This window comes from Protopterus annectens, chromosome 6.part0 (genome assembly GCF_019279795.1).
Source record: "Protopterus annectens isolate FY-2018-M chromosome 6.part0, PAN1.0, whole genome shotgun sequence".
Classification (NCBI taxonomy): Eukaryota; Metazoa; Chordata; order Ceratodontiformes; family Protopteridae; genus Protopterus; species Protopterus annectens.
The window spans coordinates 1,568,033,884-1,568,052,615 of NC_056737.1; the positions used below are offsets into that span (position 1 = coordinate 1,568,033,884).

The 18,732-nt window shown below is 41.1% G+C and overlaps 1 protein-coding gene across 4 annotated transcripts in view; it reads right to left on the minus strand.

The window, feature by feature from the left end:
- Positions 1-264: 264 nt before the first annotated feature.
- SNX4 (sorting nexin 4) overlaps positions 265-18,732 on the minus strand; it is a 2,225,118-nt gene continuing 2,206,650 nt past the window's right edge. For all 4 annotated transcript variants that reach the window (XM_044075014.1, XM_044075015.1, XM_044075016.1 and 1 more), the window contains one exon: positions 265-2,842. In XM_044075014.1, the coding sequence (XP_043930949.1) occupies positions 2,795-2,842 (48 nt within the window). In that variant the 3' untranslated portion in view covers positions 265-2,794. The remainder of the gene's footprint in view (positions 2,843-18,732) is intronic.

Below are 18,732 nucleotides of genomic sequence, written 5' to 3' on the forward strand. Positions count from 1 at the left end.
CCACTAATCTCCTTCCTTACTCAAAAAAGGCACTGTTTTGTATGCTTCATCCACCACTTCTCAATTAACATTCAGACATGGGTCACCACTTTAGTGCTAGTTGGTGTGGCTTGGCACCATAGGGATACTTCATCAAAATGGCCCGACAATTAACACAGTCTTTAGTTTAATATCTTACAAAAGTAATGGAAAATAAACCTGGCTTATGTTACTTATACTACAGTAGCACTTTGCACTTAATCACAAGACAAAGGGAAACATTCATACAATTTTATAGCAATTTTATTTGATTTGGCACACAGTGTACATTAAACACATTTTCCCTTCCAAATTTAGTACAATCAGCAAATTAAAAAAATGCATTAGTGTAACTTTTAATATATCAAAGTACAATTTGGTAAGCAATTGAGGACAGACAAGCTCCTGGTCCAAAACAAAGTGCATGAAATAAATTCTGAAAAAGTGCTGAATTAGAATCAAATTAAGGCAGTCTGTAGTGTTTTATATACAGCTAAAATACTTGTATGATACCATTTGGAATGTTTATATCTTGATGCTTCCTTGTCACTATATATCTGGAAAAATACTAAGCATTAAAAAAGCTGAATTTGACTTCAGTCAAAATATTTTTCTCTGTACTGAATGTACTACATGCAACACGTCCAAAATGCCATACTTTATGGAAACCTTACTTATTATTTTTACTAGTTTTTTATATCACCCTGAACACACAAAAAAGAGAGCCCTTGGGTTCATACATGGCAAAACATCAATGTTCAAAACGGCAACCTTGCAGGCATGCATTATAATAAAAGGATCACTAAACGTTTTAATATTAAGCATACTGAAATCTTGATATGCAGTTTGTCACTGTACATTTCTAATGACAGAGATGTAATACTGACATACCACAGCAATCAACTTCTGTGGAATGTTACAGTAAGTTACTGTTCCAACTGAGGAGTATCATTTCATAAACAGAAAAACACGTTCACATGTAAAGTCCTGTTATTAAATCCACTAATCAACAGAATGTCTCTACAAACGTTGGTCCAGGGCAATGTGACATGTTAAGAAATGGGAGACAGGAGTATTCAGGGTATATGCAAAGAAACCCTTCTTCAGGAAAAAAGTGAGACTTACATCAAATCCTTCCAGGAGAGAAATGGTCACAAAACCTCTAGTATAATGACAATGAGGCAGACAGCAACACTGTTACCTGTCTCTGAATAAGCTGCACCTACAGAAAGGATCAAGCAAATTTTATTTGCTCATACAGCTTATGATTAGGATCAAGAAAAATAAATCTTAATATGACACATTGTTAAATATGTGCCTGTAAAAGGGGATACAAAGCACATATAGGGTACAGAGTAAAATGAAGTACTATGTCTTATAAAACTTTGTAAATGCAAAATAAGAATTTGGCAAAGTCATCTTCTGGAGCAAGTGTGCATGTCAGGAACAAAAGCTGTACTTACAAATAAACAGTTACAAAATGAAATAAATTAAGGAATGTAATTTAAAGGCTAACTTGTTAAGGAAGAATTCATTATTTTCCTTACATTAAAATCTACTCAACATGGTTAAGGCTTGGGAGTGTTAAAATCATGAAATGTACCCATTCTTGCATTATCATACATTATCTGCAATGCAAAAAGGGAAACAAGGCAAGACATACAAGAACAACTGATGCAATAAGGTAGAGCTAACATGCTATCTGAAAGCTTAAGTACAAATACTTAATTGGCTGAGCTGCATGAAACCATTTTCTTCCTCTGAAAACGAGTTAACAATGGAAGAATCCAATAAAGATGTTCTAAGACTCAGTTATCACATTTCTGGACAAAACAGACAAACCTCAATGTTCAATCTGACAAATATTTGCACCCAACATATATTTACATTTCCCTGTAAAATACAGGACTACCTATATATTTATATTTGGTAAATGAATAATGCTAACCGTGAATGAGCAGCTGTAAGGAGGCTCAAGTAATTACTCAAACTAAAAAAAGTAAAAAACAGTAAATTAAAGCTGTGGAAATTAAAGTTTGGTTTGCTAGATTTACCAAGATCATTCTCACTGCATTACTTTAAAGACTTTCAAACTTTACGATGAGACCTCTTTTACAGAAATGATTCAGGGAGCCAAGAGTGCTTCAGAAATGATCAAGTTAGTGGTTATCTCATTTCATTATCCACTCTTCAGTGTGATGTACAGAATTTCCACTTAAGGGAAAAACAACAAAGAACACAAAAGCAAGAGTAATAATGTATTTGGGCTACTAGCAACAGCCTGCTTTTATATCTGCTGTCCTAAATGCATGAGTTTCTGTAGACTTGCAGCAGAAAAATTACACTGTGATTCCTGTTCTCAATCCCTAGTTACAGAAACACTACAATATGCTCCAGGCTATGTTGCCACTGATTATACTGACCATGTGTTTAAATTTTAACTAGTGAATATGTCAGAAATAATGTATTCAAAATGGTTCGAATGAAAAAAAAATATTACAAAAACATTTAATATGTTCCCAAGGTACTATTAATTAAACAAGATTTCAGAGTCAACTCTGAAGACTGTTTGGCCAAAACATTAAAATATAACACATACAGATGTTGACCACTTTCTATTTTTGAACTACAGAAAAAACTGTAATCATTATTACAAATATCTTTTCTGTTCCAATGTACAATCACCACACACAAGATCTTTGTGCACCACTGATCCAATAAGCGTCGAAATCCTTGTGCTTTTATGTTCTGGTACAACGCTTCTGAGAGTACTCTGTTACATCTTGCCAAAACATTCTTTAGCATTAGTCCAAACTTGAATTCCCTAAAATTAAAAGTAAAGAAAGCTTAAAAAAATGAAATGTATGCAAAGCTATTATGCATTAAAAAATAGAAGTTATGTTCTTACCATAACGTTCCATGTTAGTTGTCTTCTTCTCGCCTTCTTCTTGCTGGATGGGTTCGGAGCCGACCTCGGCTCCGACTCGGCCACTCTAAAAGCTCGAGAGTTGGTTCCACCGGCTCGAGGCTCCCCTTATATCCCACAATGCTAGGCGAGAGTTACCTCAGATCTCGTTTGTAAGCTAACCCCAGCTTATAATAATAACAGAATAACTGTAAAACAGAGTCCACCTCTAACAACAGGAAGAAAGAAGGGTGACTTACATCCTGAACCAGGAAATATGCATAATAGCATATGTCTAAGAAAGAGGTGGTAGAAAGAGAGGTCACAATCACAACTCCTCTAGGTCTGTCCAGGCCAGGGGGAAGGAGGGTGGGGCATAAGAAGAAGGCGAGAAGAAGACAACTAACATGGAACGTTATGGTAAGAACATAACTTCTATATGTTAAGTTGTCTATCTCGCCTTCATTCTTGCTGGATGGGACCGCGTCCCTAGCACCTTGTTCCGGGTGGCCTAACGGAACAGACTCCTGAGAACAGTGGAACCAAAGTTAGCTCTATGCCTAGAAGCTAAGTCCAACTTATAATGAGAAATGAAAGTGTGAGGAGTAGCCCAAGTAGCCGCTGCACAAATGGTGTCAATAGGCAGTCTGTCTTGGAAGGCTAAAGAAGTAGCCAAGGCTCTGGTGGAATGGGCCTTAGGTTTATTAGGCAGTTTTTGGTGTCTAATTTCATATACAAGGGAAATCAAAGATGTTAGCCATCTGGATAATGATACCTTTGAAACTGAAAGTCCCTTTCTGCTTTCCGCATAGGAGACAAACAGCTGATCAGATTTTCTGAACTGTTTTGTTCTATCCAAGTAGTACCTCAATTGACGGTGAACATCCAGGCAGTGTAATTTTTGTTCAGACCTATTGGAATATTCTGGAAAAAAGACTGGTAGATCAATGCTTTGATTTAGATTTGACGTTGAGACCACTTTAGGCAAAAAAGACGGGTTAGTTCGTAAGGATACTCTGTCCTTATGAAACAAAAGATAAGGAGGACGACAGCTGAGTGCTTGAAGCTCTGAAACTCTTCTAGCTGATGTGATAGCTACCAGAAAAAGAGTTTTCCATGATAACAATTTTAAAGAACAGGAGACTGCAGGTTCGAAAGGGGGAAGAATCAAAGAAGCAAGAACTAAATTTAGGTCCCAAGGAGAAGGAGGATTTCTTATAGGAGGTCTGAGAAGAAAAACTCCTTTCAAAAAGGCTTTGCAAAGCTTGTGGGACATTAAGGCAGATTCAGAAATACCCACATGAAAGTTAGAAATAGCTGCCAATTGAACTTTAAGTGTAGAGGGAGATGAACCTGCATGGAAGAGTTCAGCTAGAAAATCAAGGACTAATTGGATGGAAGCAGTGAAAGGATCTATGTCCTTTCCTTGAGCCCAATATGTGAAGCGTTTCCACTTACACAAATAAATCTTCCGAGTGGAAGATTTATGGGAAGCTATCAAAATATCTCTAACAGAGTGAGATAATTGAGGAAGCCTGGCTAAGGTTGGAATTGGAGGAACCAAGCAGTGAGGTTCAGAGAGGGGAGGGAGCGATGAAACTGACCCGACTGATGGATCAAAAGATCTGGAACTAGGTCCAGATTCCACGGTCGCTCCAAAGAAAACGATGTAGAAAGGGGAACCACACTTGTCGAGGCCAGTAAGGAGCAATGAGGATCAATGAGGCCTTCTGAGCGATAGCTTTCTGTATCACTTGAGAGATCAGTGGGAAAGGAGGAAATGCATACAGAAGTCCCCGGGGCCAAACTTGGACTAGAGCGTCTCTGCTGGGTTGGCCTGGTAAAGGGAATAGAGTGAAATATTCTCTGCACTTGCTGTTTTGGGGAGTAGCAAAAAGATCGCAGCAAGGCTGACCCCACTTGAGAAAAATTTCTCTCACTACAGAGTCTTTCAGAGACCACTCGTGAGGCATGAGTATAGCTCTGCTCAACTTGTCCGCAATTTGATTGGACTTTCCGCGGATGTGCGTTGCTATCAGAAACCGCTGAGAAGAAATCGCCCATTGCCACAGTCTGAGTGCTTCTCGACACAGGGGGTATGATCTGGTTCCGCCTTGTTTGTTGATGTACCACACTACAGACATATTGTCTGTTTGGATTGCAACCGTTCCCAAGGGAAGAGAGTCTTGAAGGGCTTGCAACGCTAAAAGCACTGCTCTCATCTCCAGAACATTTATGTGCAAGTGGCATTCGTTTGGTTGCCATGTGCCCTGGACCATCCTGCCCTGATAATGCCCCCCCCACCCGATCAGGGAGGCATCCGTTGTCAGCAACCGGAGGAGGTGGAACAACGGGTCTTCCCGACAAGAGCTGAGGGGAAGACATCCACCACATGAGATGATTTTTGCATGCTTGCGTGATCATAATGGTGTGCGACATTGGAAGTTGCTGGTATGACCATTGAGTAAAGAGCATCCATTGAAGGATCCGCATGTGGTATCTGGCTAATGGAAGCAGAGGTATGGCCGCTGCCATAATTCCCAACACCTTCAGAACTAACCTGGCTTTGATTCTGTTGTTGTTGAAAAGGAGTGATACCAATTTGTGAATGTCTGTTATCCTCTGATGTGTTAGCCTTGCAGACATGTTTATTGTATCTAGATTTGCGCCTATGTAGGTAATAGTACGACAAGGCGACAAAACAGACTTTTCGCAATTTATTGAAATACCCAGCTTTTGACAAACGCGAAAAGTGTAATCCCTGGCCATCAGAAGGAGATGCTTGGTGGGAGCTGTGAGGAGCCAGTCGTCCAAATATGGAAACACCTGGAATCCTTGTCGTCTCAGGTGAGAAGCTACCACTGCCATGCATTTGGTAAACACCCGGGGGGCAGTGGTGAGACCAAAGGGCAGGGCCCTGAACTGAAAATGACTGGTTCCCAGCCTGAAGCGGAGGAATCTTCTGGAGCGTCTGTTCATTTTTATATGATAGTACGCATCCCGAAGGTCTATAGAGCACATCCAGTTTCCTTTGCCCAAAAGGGGAAGGATGGATTGCAGCGTGACCATCCGAAATCTTGTCTTCTTGACTGATCTGTTCAAGACACTGAGATCCAAAATTGGTCTCCAGTCCCCTGTTTTCTTTGGAACTAAAAAGAACCTTGAGTAGATTCCGGATCCTTGCTGGTCTGCTGGAACTGGCTGAATTGCTCTTTTTGCAAGCAGTTTTGAAATCTCCAAAACCGCTAGATCCCTTTGAGCGGGTGGAACATCTGGAAGGGATTTTTTTGACTGATTTGGAAAGCGAAGAAAGGGGATAGAATAGCCTTCGGAAATGATGGACTGTACCCATTTGTCTTGAGTCAGGGATAGCCAGGCTTCTGGGTACAGTGACAATCTTCCCCCGACTGCCTCCGAAGATGGGCAGTCGGGCAACACCTCAGGGATGCTGAAAGGGCTTGTCAGGGAAGGCTTCCCGATTGCCCTGGTTCTGCGGACCCCCCCCTGCCCCTAGGGCGTCTACTATTGTTATTCCCACCTCTCCCTCTGGCGGGGAAGCGACTCTGTCCCTCAGGCGAAGTCCCTTGAGATTGTTTACGGAACCACATCTTTCCACCTTTCTGGCCTTTGGGGTAAGGCCTAGAAGGAGTAGAAAACGGACTCCGACGGCAGAAACGCTGTTGCTATCAGTTTGGCACCTAGTCAAGCTTTCTTTCACTTCAACACCAAAGACGGATGATCCATTAAACGGGAGTTCGTGAAAGACGCCTTGAAGGGTCCGCAAAATTGCATAGCCGCATCCAGGCATGCCTACGTAAGGCCACACCTGTCCCTGCGGCTCTGCTCGCTCCATCAGCCGCGTAAGAAAGGAGGCATGGAGGAGTTGGTTATGGAGTTAAGGGTAGCCAGCTGCGTGTTCATCTTATCTTGGAAACCCGCAGCTGTAGGGTCCTTTAACATTTCACTCGCTTCCTTGATCAAGTCCCTTTGAAGACGAGTAAAATGGCACAGGTAGTTCAGCGACGCATGGTAAATGTCGCTGACGAGAACATCCGCTTCCGTACCTGTCCATGGACCTAGATTCCTTGTTAGGTGGATGGACAGGTACTGAAGGATCAGCTAGCTCCTTCTTAGTGGCAGCAGCTACCACCATAGCATCCACAGAAACTCCTTTTGTTAAGAACTGTTTGTCTGCTGGTGCTGTAATGAACTTGGAGGGTCTCCTGGGAGTGGGGTCCACTGAATCAGGAGCCGTCCATGCCTTCTTAGCAACCACCTGCATGAGGGGGTCGAGGGGGACACCCAGGAGGTGGAAGGGCGAGAGCCAAACGCCTCAAGATACACAGATTCGTCCTCCGAAGGGTTGAGGGCTGGCCAATTTCCCTCTGTTTCAGGATCTCCAGAATGTCTGCAAATGAGACATCTTCAGAAGGGGAACGGGGAACCCTCAGAATCATCCAAATCTGTGTCTGACGTGATGGACTCAGGTGAGTCAATGTGTTTCCTCTTACACTTCCTCTTCCGAGGGGGCTCTTCTGCCAAATCAGGAGAGGCCTCGGAAGAGGATGAAATCCCCACAGGGGTTCCTGAGGAGCTGGCTCTCACGGTCTGGGATGAGGGAGTGAGTCGACTTAGCCTGAGGCACCGTAGAGGGAGGGACGGACGGAGCCGACTGTGGAGTAGAGCCAGGCTCTAACACACTCCGCATGACCTCGAATGCACCCCTGTCAGGCAGAGCCAGAGGTCCCCGCTCCGAGAAGCTAAGAACCCCCCTCGGCACCGACAGTGATGGCTCGAGGCGATGTCGGAGCCGAACTCACCAGCGCCAAGCACCGAGAGGAGAGGGGTCGGACAAGGGTCCGATGCCACTCACCCTCGGAGCCGACGAGGAAGTCCGGCGCCGAGATTCTTCCAAGGAAGAAAGCGGAGCCGACGGAGCCGAAGACAATTGTATCGGCTCGATGCTATCACAATCTCGGTTCCGACGACCCGGCCCGAGCTCAAGAGAGTCGAAGGAGGAATAAGTTGATGGACGGGGCAGGCATCGACTGATGAGTCGGGCTCTGAAGCATCTGGGCCAGTGCCTCGGACTTAAGAAGTCGACTCACTACCCTCTGAAGGTCATGATCTGACAGCCTCGATGACCTAGAGGAGTGAGATCTTTGGCTCCGTTCAGACAGCAGGGGAGATCCTGGAGCCGAATGAACGGAGCCAAGAGATGGTGACCTGGACCTCTTCCTAGTTGTCGGCTCCGAAGGTCTGGTCGGAGCCGACACGGAACTCTACTACCTCGGCTCCGGCCGAGCCGGAGCCACAGAAACTGTGGACTGAGACTTATCGGCTCCAGCCGGAGCCGATGAAGGCAGAGGTTGAGAAACCTTAGGTCTCGGCTCAGTTGTCGGAGCTGAAGACCTAGATGCCTTAGAGGGCTTCCCTGTTGAAACAGATAGGGAATCCTCTGGCTTGAGTAAGCCTCTTAGTATCAATTTATTTTTTCTTTCCTGCAGGACCCTGGGGCTGAAGCCGTGGCACACAGCACAGGAGTCCTGCAGGTGCAAAGGCCCCAGACAGTAGACACAAGAAGTGTGAGCGTCTGTCAGAGACATTTTCTGACAGCACGCATCACACTTCTTGAATCCGGAGACCTTTGCTTCTTTAGACATTTTTAAACAGGTGTAACAAACACACACACAAACACACTAATTACACCCTGTCAAGTTAAATTATAATAAAAATCACTAACTAGGATTTTTAAAGTAAAATAATACACACACACTCCACTAGGGAAGAGAAAAGGCCTGTAGGCCCGGGGGAAGAACCTAAGGTTCTTGAGGGAAAAAAACAGAAATTTTTTAGAAGGGGATAAAAATTCTCTAAACTAAGGGAAATAAGTAGATATATTAAAATTAAAGGGGTTTTGAAAGACTAAATTACACAAAAAATAGTCACTCACCAAGAACCGGTAGAAAAACCAACCTCGAAGCTGTAGCGGCAAACGAGATCTGAGGTAACTCTCGCCTAGCATTGTGGGATATAAGGGGAGCCTCGAGCCGGTGGAACCAACTCTCGAGCTTTTAGAGTGGCCGAGTCGGAGCCGAGGTCGGCTCCGAACCCATCCAGCAAGAATGAAGGCGAGATAGACAACTTAACATTGCCTATTTATTATTTGCATGTTAATTGGAGTAGAGCACTGATCCATGGTCCTTTGACTCAGCAGAGAAGGGACTGTCTAGTTAACTGACTTGCTCAAAATGGCACACTGGCAAAAGGAAGCTGAAGTATTCAGAATATGGGCCACACAAGCATGTTAACAACTCAAAGCCTTAATCCTTTGTGAAAATTGCAAAGGCTAAGTTAGAACTTAAATAGGCATGGCTATCACTGACTAACTTCATAATGAACTTCTGAACAACAAAAGATAATGGGGAGAATTTTTAATCAATGCTCAAACCTGATGTCCAAGTCCTTGTAAATGACAGCTATGTTCCAATGGTATCAGATGATCTAAGAAAGTATTCCTCTTGATGGGTCTAACCTAAGTCTGGATTCATCCTTGTTAACAATGAGGAATCATACTCTTTTTGTTTTTTTTTTTTTTTTTTTTGGAAGAAGCTCACTTGGGAATAGCCAGGCTCCAGTAACGATATGCATCATCATACAACACAGTGACTGCACAAAAATTCCTGTTTCTTTAGCAAGGCAGTTTTCCCCTAGACATTAGTAAGCACTTATCTGCATATCTGGAAATAACAATAAAGCTCTGACACTTACAGTATTAAGAACATACAAGTATATACTTGTCTGACTTACAGGGAACCCCTGTAGCAAAGGCTGATGGAGATGAGGCCTATCTACAGGGAAAACAGGGGTGCTCATGTACTTCACCTGATATGAAATGAATGTCTGTTTAGTCCTGAGGATACTACTTGATGGGTCCTATAAATGAAAAGAATCTCAACAGAATCACCAAGATGGAAAAAGTCAAAGGTCATACAAAAAAAAAAAGCTTAGAAGAGTGAATCCTGAGCTGCCAAGAAAGGCTTGGTTCATGGAGTTACAGTCAAGACAACTTGCCACTTTGTGAAATACACTGAAGGCCAAATGGTTATGGTGCAAATATCAGCATTGAATACATTCTTAAAAACACAATGGAGACACTCACTCCTAGTGGAGTAGGTAGTGACTGAGACACATGCCTGCAAGGAGGAAACTGGAGCGGTAAAAAGAAATAAGTCACACAGAAAAGTTTTGAGAAGATGTAAAGATAAGAACAATACAATGGCAGAAGCCATTGTGTAAAAATAAATGCAAAAGTTAAGCATTACAAAAATGGAGGCTCAAACATGCAGGAGAGAAGCCAGATGGTGGGCTACAGGGAAAACAGATAAAGATGCCAGTATTTAGGGACTGAAGGGAAGATGGCATAATTCTCCTATACAAGATAATGGACAAAGCATGGGGAGACAGAGGGGATATTTGCAAGATTAAAAATATATATTTTTTTAAATTTAAATGGAAAAGCAGAAAAGTAGGATTCATGGCTAACATCTAGAGGACCAGCAGATGTTCCAAAGAAAACTCACTTGTCTGCTAAAAAGGATATACAGGGGAAAAGTTGTAAGAAGCACGTCATGTTGCTATGCTGATGGTTGAAAGTCACATTATGCTATGTTGGTCATATAGTCATTCTTATCTCAGTGTCCAGTTTCATCTTCCAATTCATCCCTGAAGCTATGCTTTAGATATAGCTTCAGTACAGCTGTATCCTGGGGAAAAACAAACACTAAAAGATACAGAAACACATACATTTATAGGTATTTACTCTTTTTCCTGCTCAGCTTCAACTTCTACAATTTAGCTTTTAACTTTCACGTAACAATCCCCAATTTATCTCCACCCTAATGTAAATTCTAAGCTCACCTTTTAATCACATTATATCTTCTGTTATCCTATGCTGTCATCTGATAACTCACTGTATATCTGTTTCATTCTACAATATTAATAACACTAATTATTGCCAAAAAGATAGTAAATGTCACACTAAATCTGCTAAATAGTGTAAAATAGCATAATATTGGGTAGGATGTTTTCCAGTAAAGAATTTTGCTATTCATGCCACAAACTAACATGCAAATTCCTGCATTGGTTTACTTTTTTCTAGCATTACTAATGTACTTTTTCTCATTTCCATCACTTCTTATTTAAAATGTTTTAACACTTACAAGTCCTCTATCATGTGATACAACTGCTACCCTAATTCAATACCTGGGAGTGTTAACATATAGTCTGTGCAGTTCATTTTGTAGAATTTACTCACTAAGATAATAGTGAGAGTTATTACCATCTTCTCATTGTAAAACTGGCAATCTAGCAAAACATTAACAGTACAATCTTTCAGAAAGGACCTACCCAACAATGTATGTAGAAGTAAAGTAAGAAACCTATTGTGTGTATTGGAAAAAAATGGAAACAAGCCTTATTATCTGGTATGTGACAAGACTAAATTAGGTTTATATATCTTGTCAATCATCACTTCACAGCTTACACTGTCGGCCTCCCAGCATTCTGGGAACTCTACACTAACAGTACCTACATATGGTAAATATGGTCATGTCCCGGTTATATGCACATTTCTGTATGGATTCTCTTTAGCCAATTATTCTTATAAATATATTGCCTGACATCACTTTTAGCAGTACGGATCCTCAAATTAACTTCTACCTTTCCTCAGCCAATTTTTTTAAGTCCTGTATATACCGTCTTTTATGGAAATAATGCTGCAAGAAGTATAGTTGTGTCAGAATGGAGTCTTGAGTGTTTCTGCCTGCAGGAGTCTGTGGGTGGCCCAAACATGAGAGCATTTCACCTTCCCCTAGCTGTCAGGCATCCTCCCTGACTGACATGAGGGCATCAGTGGTACAAAGAGTCATCAGCCGGCACCACCTTCAGGGTTTTTTCTTGTCCAGGGATCAAAAGTCTCAATCCTGTAGGCTCACATGATCCACCATATGTTAGGGGAATGGTTATTTGCAGCAGGAGGGAAGTGTACACTGGGGGGGACAGGCTGCCCATCACCACCCCAGAAAATTACCAGAAGAAAAAAAAGATGAGGGGATAGGAGGAAGGCTAAGGGTATATGCAATACTTGAGCATCTACAGTTATGGTAGGTTTCTGACAACAGTACCCCATTCCTTATAGTCATTATTGCAGTACTGCCTCTTGTGAAGTCTCCAAAGCTATACTTGAGAAGGTGGTTGTTTCGTATTGGGAGCTAGAGACATATGGCTCTCTCTGCGGGATGCCAGAGGCAAATTCAGCTGTCTTTGGAGGTGGCACTAAGGTTATAATGCTTTGAAAGGTAATTACTTGCCAAGATGTTACGTTTTTATAACCTCCTCCTTCCCATTGCAGATCTAAATCTATCATGGCAAAAGTATAATCCTTCAGAGAACGAAGCAGCCGCTTCAAGAACAGACTGTATAGAAGAACCCTTAAAGAAGGCTGTGGTTATTGTTTTTTCCCCCGGGTGGAATGCATTCTAATGGGCACAGGAACATGTTTTCCAAGACAAGAGTAGCAGAAAGCAATGCAATGCAATTGGAAATCGATTTACATACTGTCAGCTTATTCACAGGTTTCCCCCTTCCTTACCCACCACAAAGGAAACTAAGAACTGATCTGTCCTGTAAGGAAACTTTGTTCTGTGCAAACATAACCTCAGGTGTCTGTGAACATCCAAAGCACTGAGGATCCCTCTCCTCTTATTTTTCGGGTTTGGAAAGAAAACTTGCAGATGAACTGCCTGGTCGAGAGAAGGCTCTGATACAGCCTGGAGTATGAAGGAAGTGTTGGTCCTGAGGGTGACCTTGTCTTTATGAAACATCAGGAAAGGTAATTTGCACAAGAGCTTGCAGTTCAGAAACACATCTAGCTGACACCTTTAAGAGTATTTTTTGCAGGTCAGCTTTTTGACAGGAGTGGAGACAGCTAGTTCAAAGGGAGGCAAGATGAGCTTCTTTAAGACAAAATTAAGGTCAAGTTCAGGCATGTAAGGCTTTCTTGGAGGGCTGAGGTGTATAATTCTCTTGAAAAACTTTTCCTAGCGGACAGCCAGGTATTTCAAAGGTGCATTTAAGCATAACTGTACAATCATGTGAACTTAATTAGCAGCCACAGAGAATTATTGGAAGCTGGTATGGAGTATGGGTAAACAGTAATATGGCTTACCATAAACAATAAGAAAGAGTAAAGTGCAAAATGGCAGTGACTGAAAAAAAAAGTTTTATCAGAGATGATACCAGCATTAGGTATCTGATCTTTATGAGTACATGGCTGCAATGGAATTTGTTAGCTTTATAATAAGAATTAAGGAAGGTAAGGCTAAGATAGGACAGTTAATGTAATTGCAACTGAATGTAGTGACACCATCATAAAGAGAATTAAATATATAAAGTTGGTAGAGCTCAGTCGTATCTAATCACAACGCTGCTCCGGCACAATAAAGGCTGTCCCTTTACCCACGAACCAAACTGCTGTTATAATCCAAAATGAACGATGTCAAATGGATATTTTAAATATATTTATTGTAAAATAAAAACGTTAAATACATAAAGGCAAAGGTAACTGATTAAGCGCTTTCATCTCCTTCATTTTGGATTATAACAGCAGTTTGGTTCGTGGGTAAAGGGACAGCCTTTATTGTGCCGGAGCAGCGTTGTGATTAGCTGTGTTTTGTTGTTGTTGCAACTTTCGGGTTGTGTGGTTATTAGAGCTCAGTTGTAACTTTCTGGAGCAAATACATCTGTTATATAAAGGGAAATGGAACTTTTTCAAGTACCCAGGTAATAAACACTAAGAAATACATGTTAGAGAGATGACTTGGAAATTGATACTTAACATCAGTTTCAGTTTAAATCCCTCCTTTGATCAAGAGGATTAAGCTATAGAAAATGATGGCTATGACAGAACATTTGTCTGAGCTGCTGTCTGATGTTGTGTTTGCATGTCCTCCCATTGAGCATGTATGATTTTATTGAGGTATCTAGTTTTCTACTTTACCCAAAGATAAGCAATAGGTGAATTCAGATGTCTCTAAATTGCCCATAAGAGTATGCAAGTGTGTGTGCGCATGCACCTATGTATACATGCATGCTCATATGCATTTGTGTGTGTTTGACTTGTTTGAAGGTTGGAATGATGGGTGGATAGTGAAACAGGAAGTGCAACGGATTAGCAAGAAGGAAGTAAGGAGAACTATGAAGAATGGAAAGGCTGTTGGTCCAGATGACATACCTGTGGAATCATGGAGGTGTTTAGGAGAGATGGCAGTGGGGTTTTTAATCAAATTGTTTAATGAAATCTTGGAAAGTGAGAGAAGAAGTGTATTAGTACTGATTTTTAAGAACAAGGGTGATTTGAAAACTGTAGTAACTACAGAGGGATAAAACTGATCAGTCACAGCATGAAGTTATGGAAAAGAGTAATTGAAGCTAGGTTAAGAAGGGAGGTGATTATTAGTGAGCAGCAGTAGTTTCATGCCAGGAAAGAGCACTACAGAGGAGATATTTGCTCTGAGGGTGTTGATGGAGAAGTACAGAGAAGGTCAGGAGGATTTGCACTGTGTCTTTGTGGACTTAGAGAAAGCATACGACTGGGTGCGTAGAGAAAGTTGTGGTATTGTATGAGGAAGTCGGCAGTGGCAGAGAAATATGTAAGAGTAGTACAGGATATGTACGAGGGCAGTGTGACAGTGGTGAGGTCTGCGGTAGGATTGATGGACACATTCAAGGTGGAGGTGGGATTACATCAAGGATCACCTCTGAGCCCTTTCTTACTTGCAACAGTAATGGACAGGTTGACAGATGAGATCAGACAAGAGTCCCAGTGGACTATGATATTTGCGGATGACGTGATTTGCAGTGAGAGCAGGGAACAGGTTGGGGAGACCCTGGGGAGGTGGAGATATGCTCTAGAGGGGAGGGTAAAGAAATTCAGCAGGACTAAGAATGTGTGTGTGAATTAGAGGAAGGACAGAGGAATGGTGAGTATGCAGGAGTAGAGCTGGCGAAGGTAGAGGAGTTTAATACTTGGAATCAACAGTTCAGAGTAATGGTGAGTGTGGAAGAGAGGTGAAGAAGAGTGTGCACGCAGGGTGAAGTGGGTGGAGAAGAGTATCAGAAGTGATATGTGACAGACGGATACCAGCAAGAGTGAAAGGGAAGGTCTACAAGATGGTAGCGAGACCAGCTATGATATATGGGTTGGAGACGGTGGCACTGATGAAAAGATAAGAGTCAGAGCTGGAGGTGGCAGAGTTAAAGATGTTAAGATTTGCAACGGGTGTGATGAGGGTGGACAGGATTAGAAATTAGTATATTAGAGGGTCAGTTCAGGTTGGAGAGTTTACAGACAAAGCCAGAGAGATGTGATTGCACTGGTTTGGGCATGTGCTGAGGAGAGATGCTGGGTATATTGGGAGGAGGATGCCAAGGATGGAGCTGCCAGCTAGAAAAAGAGGAAGGCCTAAGATAAGGTTTATGGATGTGGTGAGAGAGGACATGCAGGTAGTTGATGTGACAGAGCAAGATGCAGAAGACAGGAAGAAATGGAAACAGATGATCAGCTGTGGTGACCCCTAACAGGAGGAGCTAAAAGAAAAAGAGAAAAAAAAGTAAAGGAAGGTCTCCAAAAGCGTACTTATCTGCCCAGAAAACTCTAGTCTCAAGCAGGCAGCTGATAATGGAGCTGCTAAGAAGATGACACATCTGACTAAGTGTACCATCGGCAAAAAAATCTTTAGTTTGTTGCTGCATGTCCTATTTATACCAGCATGCTCTTGTGCTTTTCTGGGCTACTACTGTTAATAGACTCACCTGAACCCACTTACCACTTACTTCAATTTACCAAAGGCAAAATTCATAAGATTCAACACCATAAAATCAATATTTACAATGTCAGCAGCAGCAGTGGCATTACAAGGTAAAAGCTTTTACTGATAAAAGTCTCCTATACCATCTCAGACATCTATATTTGGGATGTGTCTTTTCCACTCGCACTGCTGTTCTTCAGTGTCACACATTGTAGCATCTACTCTACATCCAGTCCAGGGATCTAGTAAAGAATTACCTGGTTGAATTTGACAACTTATCACCCTACTACCTTTAATTTGCATCATAATTTTCCAAGGTTCCACACAGGAAAGTGACATATCAAATTGTGTTTTCCTACTACATTGACCATCCATAACATTAACTTGTACTTCATAATATTTACTATCAACTTGTGTACAGAAATGCACAAGACACTACTCAATTAAATTTGTTAAATTCAGTACTTGAAAAAGGAATACACACTGATGCCTAGTTACTAGCCAAAAGTGAGTCTGTATTAGATACTCTTCTACCCCCTTCAGTAGCATTTTTTTACAGAATTTTTTTATTAATTTAACATATTCACAATACATACACAGAAATGAAGAAATTCAACATCACATACTGTTGTAGAATGTTAGGAATATACTGGATCATCGAGGTAGTGTTATAAAACACATTAAGAGCTTTGGTATTTCAGTATAAATATTGCATAGCTATCCCAACCACTAAAAGTCTTAGTATTATATATAGATCTTATTCTGATCACTTACTTTTTGGTTTTACATAGTACTGCTGTTAAATTTAAAAATTCTTTGAACATAAAAACTGAGTTTAATTTCCAGTTTTGTGTAATAACTTTTCTAGCAACTGGCAAAAGACTCCAAAATGTGTTTGATTAGCTTTTACAGATATCAGAAGTGGAACATTCATTAATATTGCTGATGTAGTTAAACAACTGTCAGGCCATAACCCCTTAAAACCATACTTATTTCTTCCTAATATACATTCAATTTTTTTACAATCCATAAACGTGTGTCCAATCCCCTTTTACATCTTTACTACATCTCCAGCAAATTGAAGAAGTCATTTTACTAAACTTAAGACATTTTATAGGAGATAAACATTCTATGTATATATATTTCCACAAAAAACTTTCCAGTATAAATTTAAACCAGTTATTGTAACTTTAGGTAAAAAAGTTTTATTCTTACCATCTACTGAATCAATCCACTATCTAAAAAGTTCCAGAATTTTGCATCATAATTATTTATAATTAACTTGTATAACTTGAACAAGCTTCCTTAGTAGGTCAATTTACCTTCAACATATCTGCATATAATGGGGAAATAGTGTTCTGTTCCTCTTCACTCATTATCTACAAATCCATTTAATTTCTTACTGATATACACTACTAACTGGTTGACAGATTCATCCGACTTATCTTTTCATTAAATATCCTGGTGACTTAGCTTTTCCTTTTTCACAGCAATCAGACAACACTAATTTCTTCCTTTTTAGTAAATTCATTAACATTGACCCGAGTTTCCTTAAATGTAGAGGTCTGTGCAATGGGAAAACAAAAAAGTTCCATTTTGATTATTAATGAAGTTTACAAAAATACTTAACTGTTTTAAGAATTGATTTCATATAGGCAGAGTCTAAAGACTGAAATTAATTTCTTTCTAATGTAAATTTTATTAGCCAGATGAAAATGATTTCTAATGTGATTTTACATAGTACAGTTGTGTACACTTACCATAAATGTAGATGTTCGAGTATATTCACTGTTGCAGTCATTACATTTGGGTAATCTGCTGCCAGGTTGCCCTCAGTCGGCCTGAATAACAAAGTATTGGGTCCTGCGTTGGTTGCTTCCATGACGTCAGGTCATCAGGGGTATAAAACATGCAACCGATGCCATTTTATTCAGTTTTTCTTGCCCCAGATGTCAGGTGCCCCTCAAATGGGGAGCAAAAATATATATATAAATATATAACTAAACAGAAATATATGTAAATGCACTTTTAGCAACATAAACTTTACCTTCATCTAAAAGCAAATACACCACAAAGGCTTTAGTATATAGTGAAGGAAAGAAAAGGTATAGAAAACGGGGATGGCAGGTGGGTAACCCAGACTGCAACAGTGAATACACTCGAACATCTACATTTATGGTAAGTGTACACAACTGTACTATGTTCTTCGTGTTTCAGTGTTGCAGTCATTACATTTGGGTAGAATCCCAAAGCTATGGATGGGAGGATGGAACTAAATAGCATTAGGAGCGGCTATAATGCCCTGCAGAACTACAGTGGCAAAGCCTGCCCTGGATTTGGAGAAGAGAGGCAAATGATAATGCTTTGTGAAGGTATGAACAGAGCTCCAAGTAGCAGCCTCTAGAATGTCTTTGGTCGGAACTCCTCTGAGAAAAGTTGCTGAGGTAGAGGCAGCCCTGGTAGAATGTGACCTGATCCCCTTGGGCACAGGTTTACCATGGTGCAAGTAGCAGAAACAAATGCAGTGGCTTATCCACTTAGAAATAGTCTGCTTTGATATAGCCTTCCCCTTTGACCCTGCAGCAAATGCTACCAGTAGTTGTTCAGACTTTCTTAGAGATTTGGTCCTGTTTAAGTAGAATCTTAGTTGTCTGTATACATCCAATGAATGCAGAATCTGCTCCCCCTTGTTCTGCGGATTTGGGTAAAATGTTGGCAGGTGAATTGTCTGGTTAAGAGCCACACTGGATACCACCTTAGGCATAAAAGAAGCACTGGTCCTGAGAGGCACACTGTCAGGGTAAAATGTAATAAAAAGCTCCACAGCCATAAGAGCCTGTAGTTCTGAAACCCTTCTTGCTGAAGTGACTGCCAGGAGAAGAGCTGTTTTCCAAGATAGAAATTTTATATCCGCAGTAGCTGCTGGTTCAAAAGGAGGCA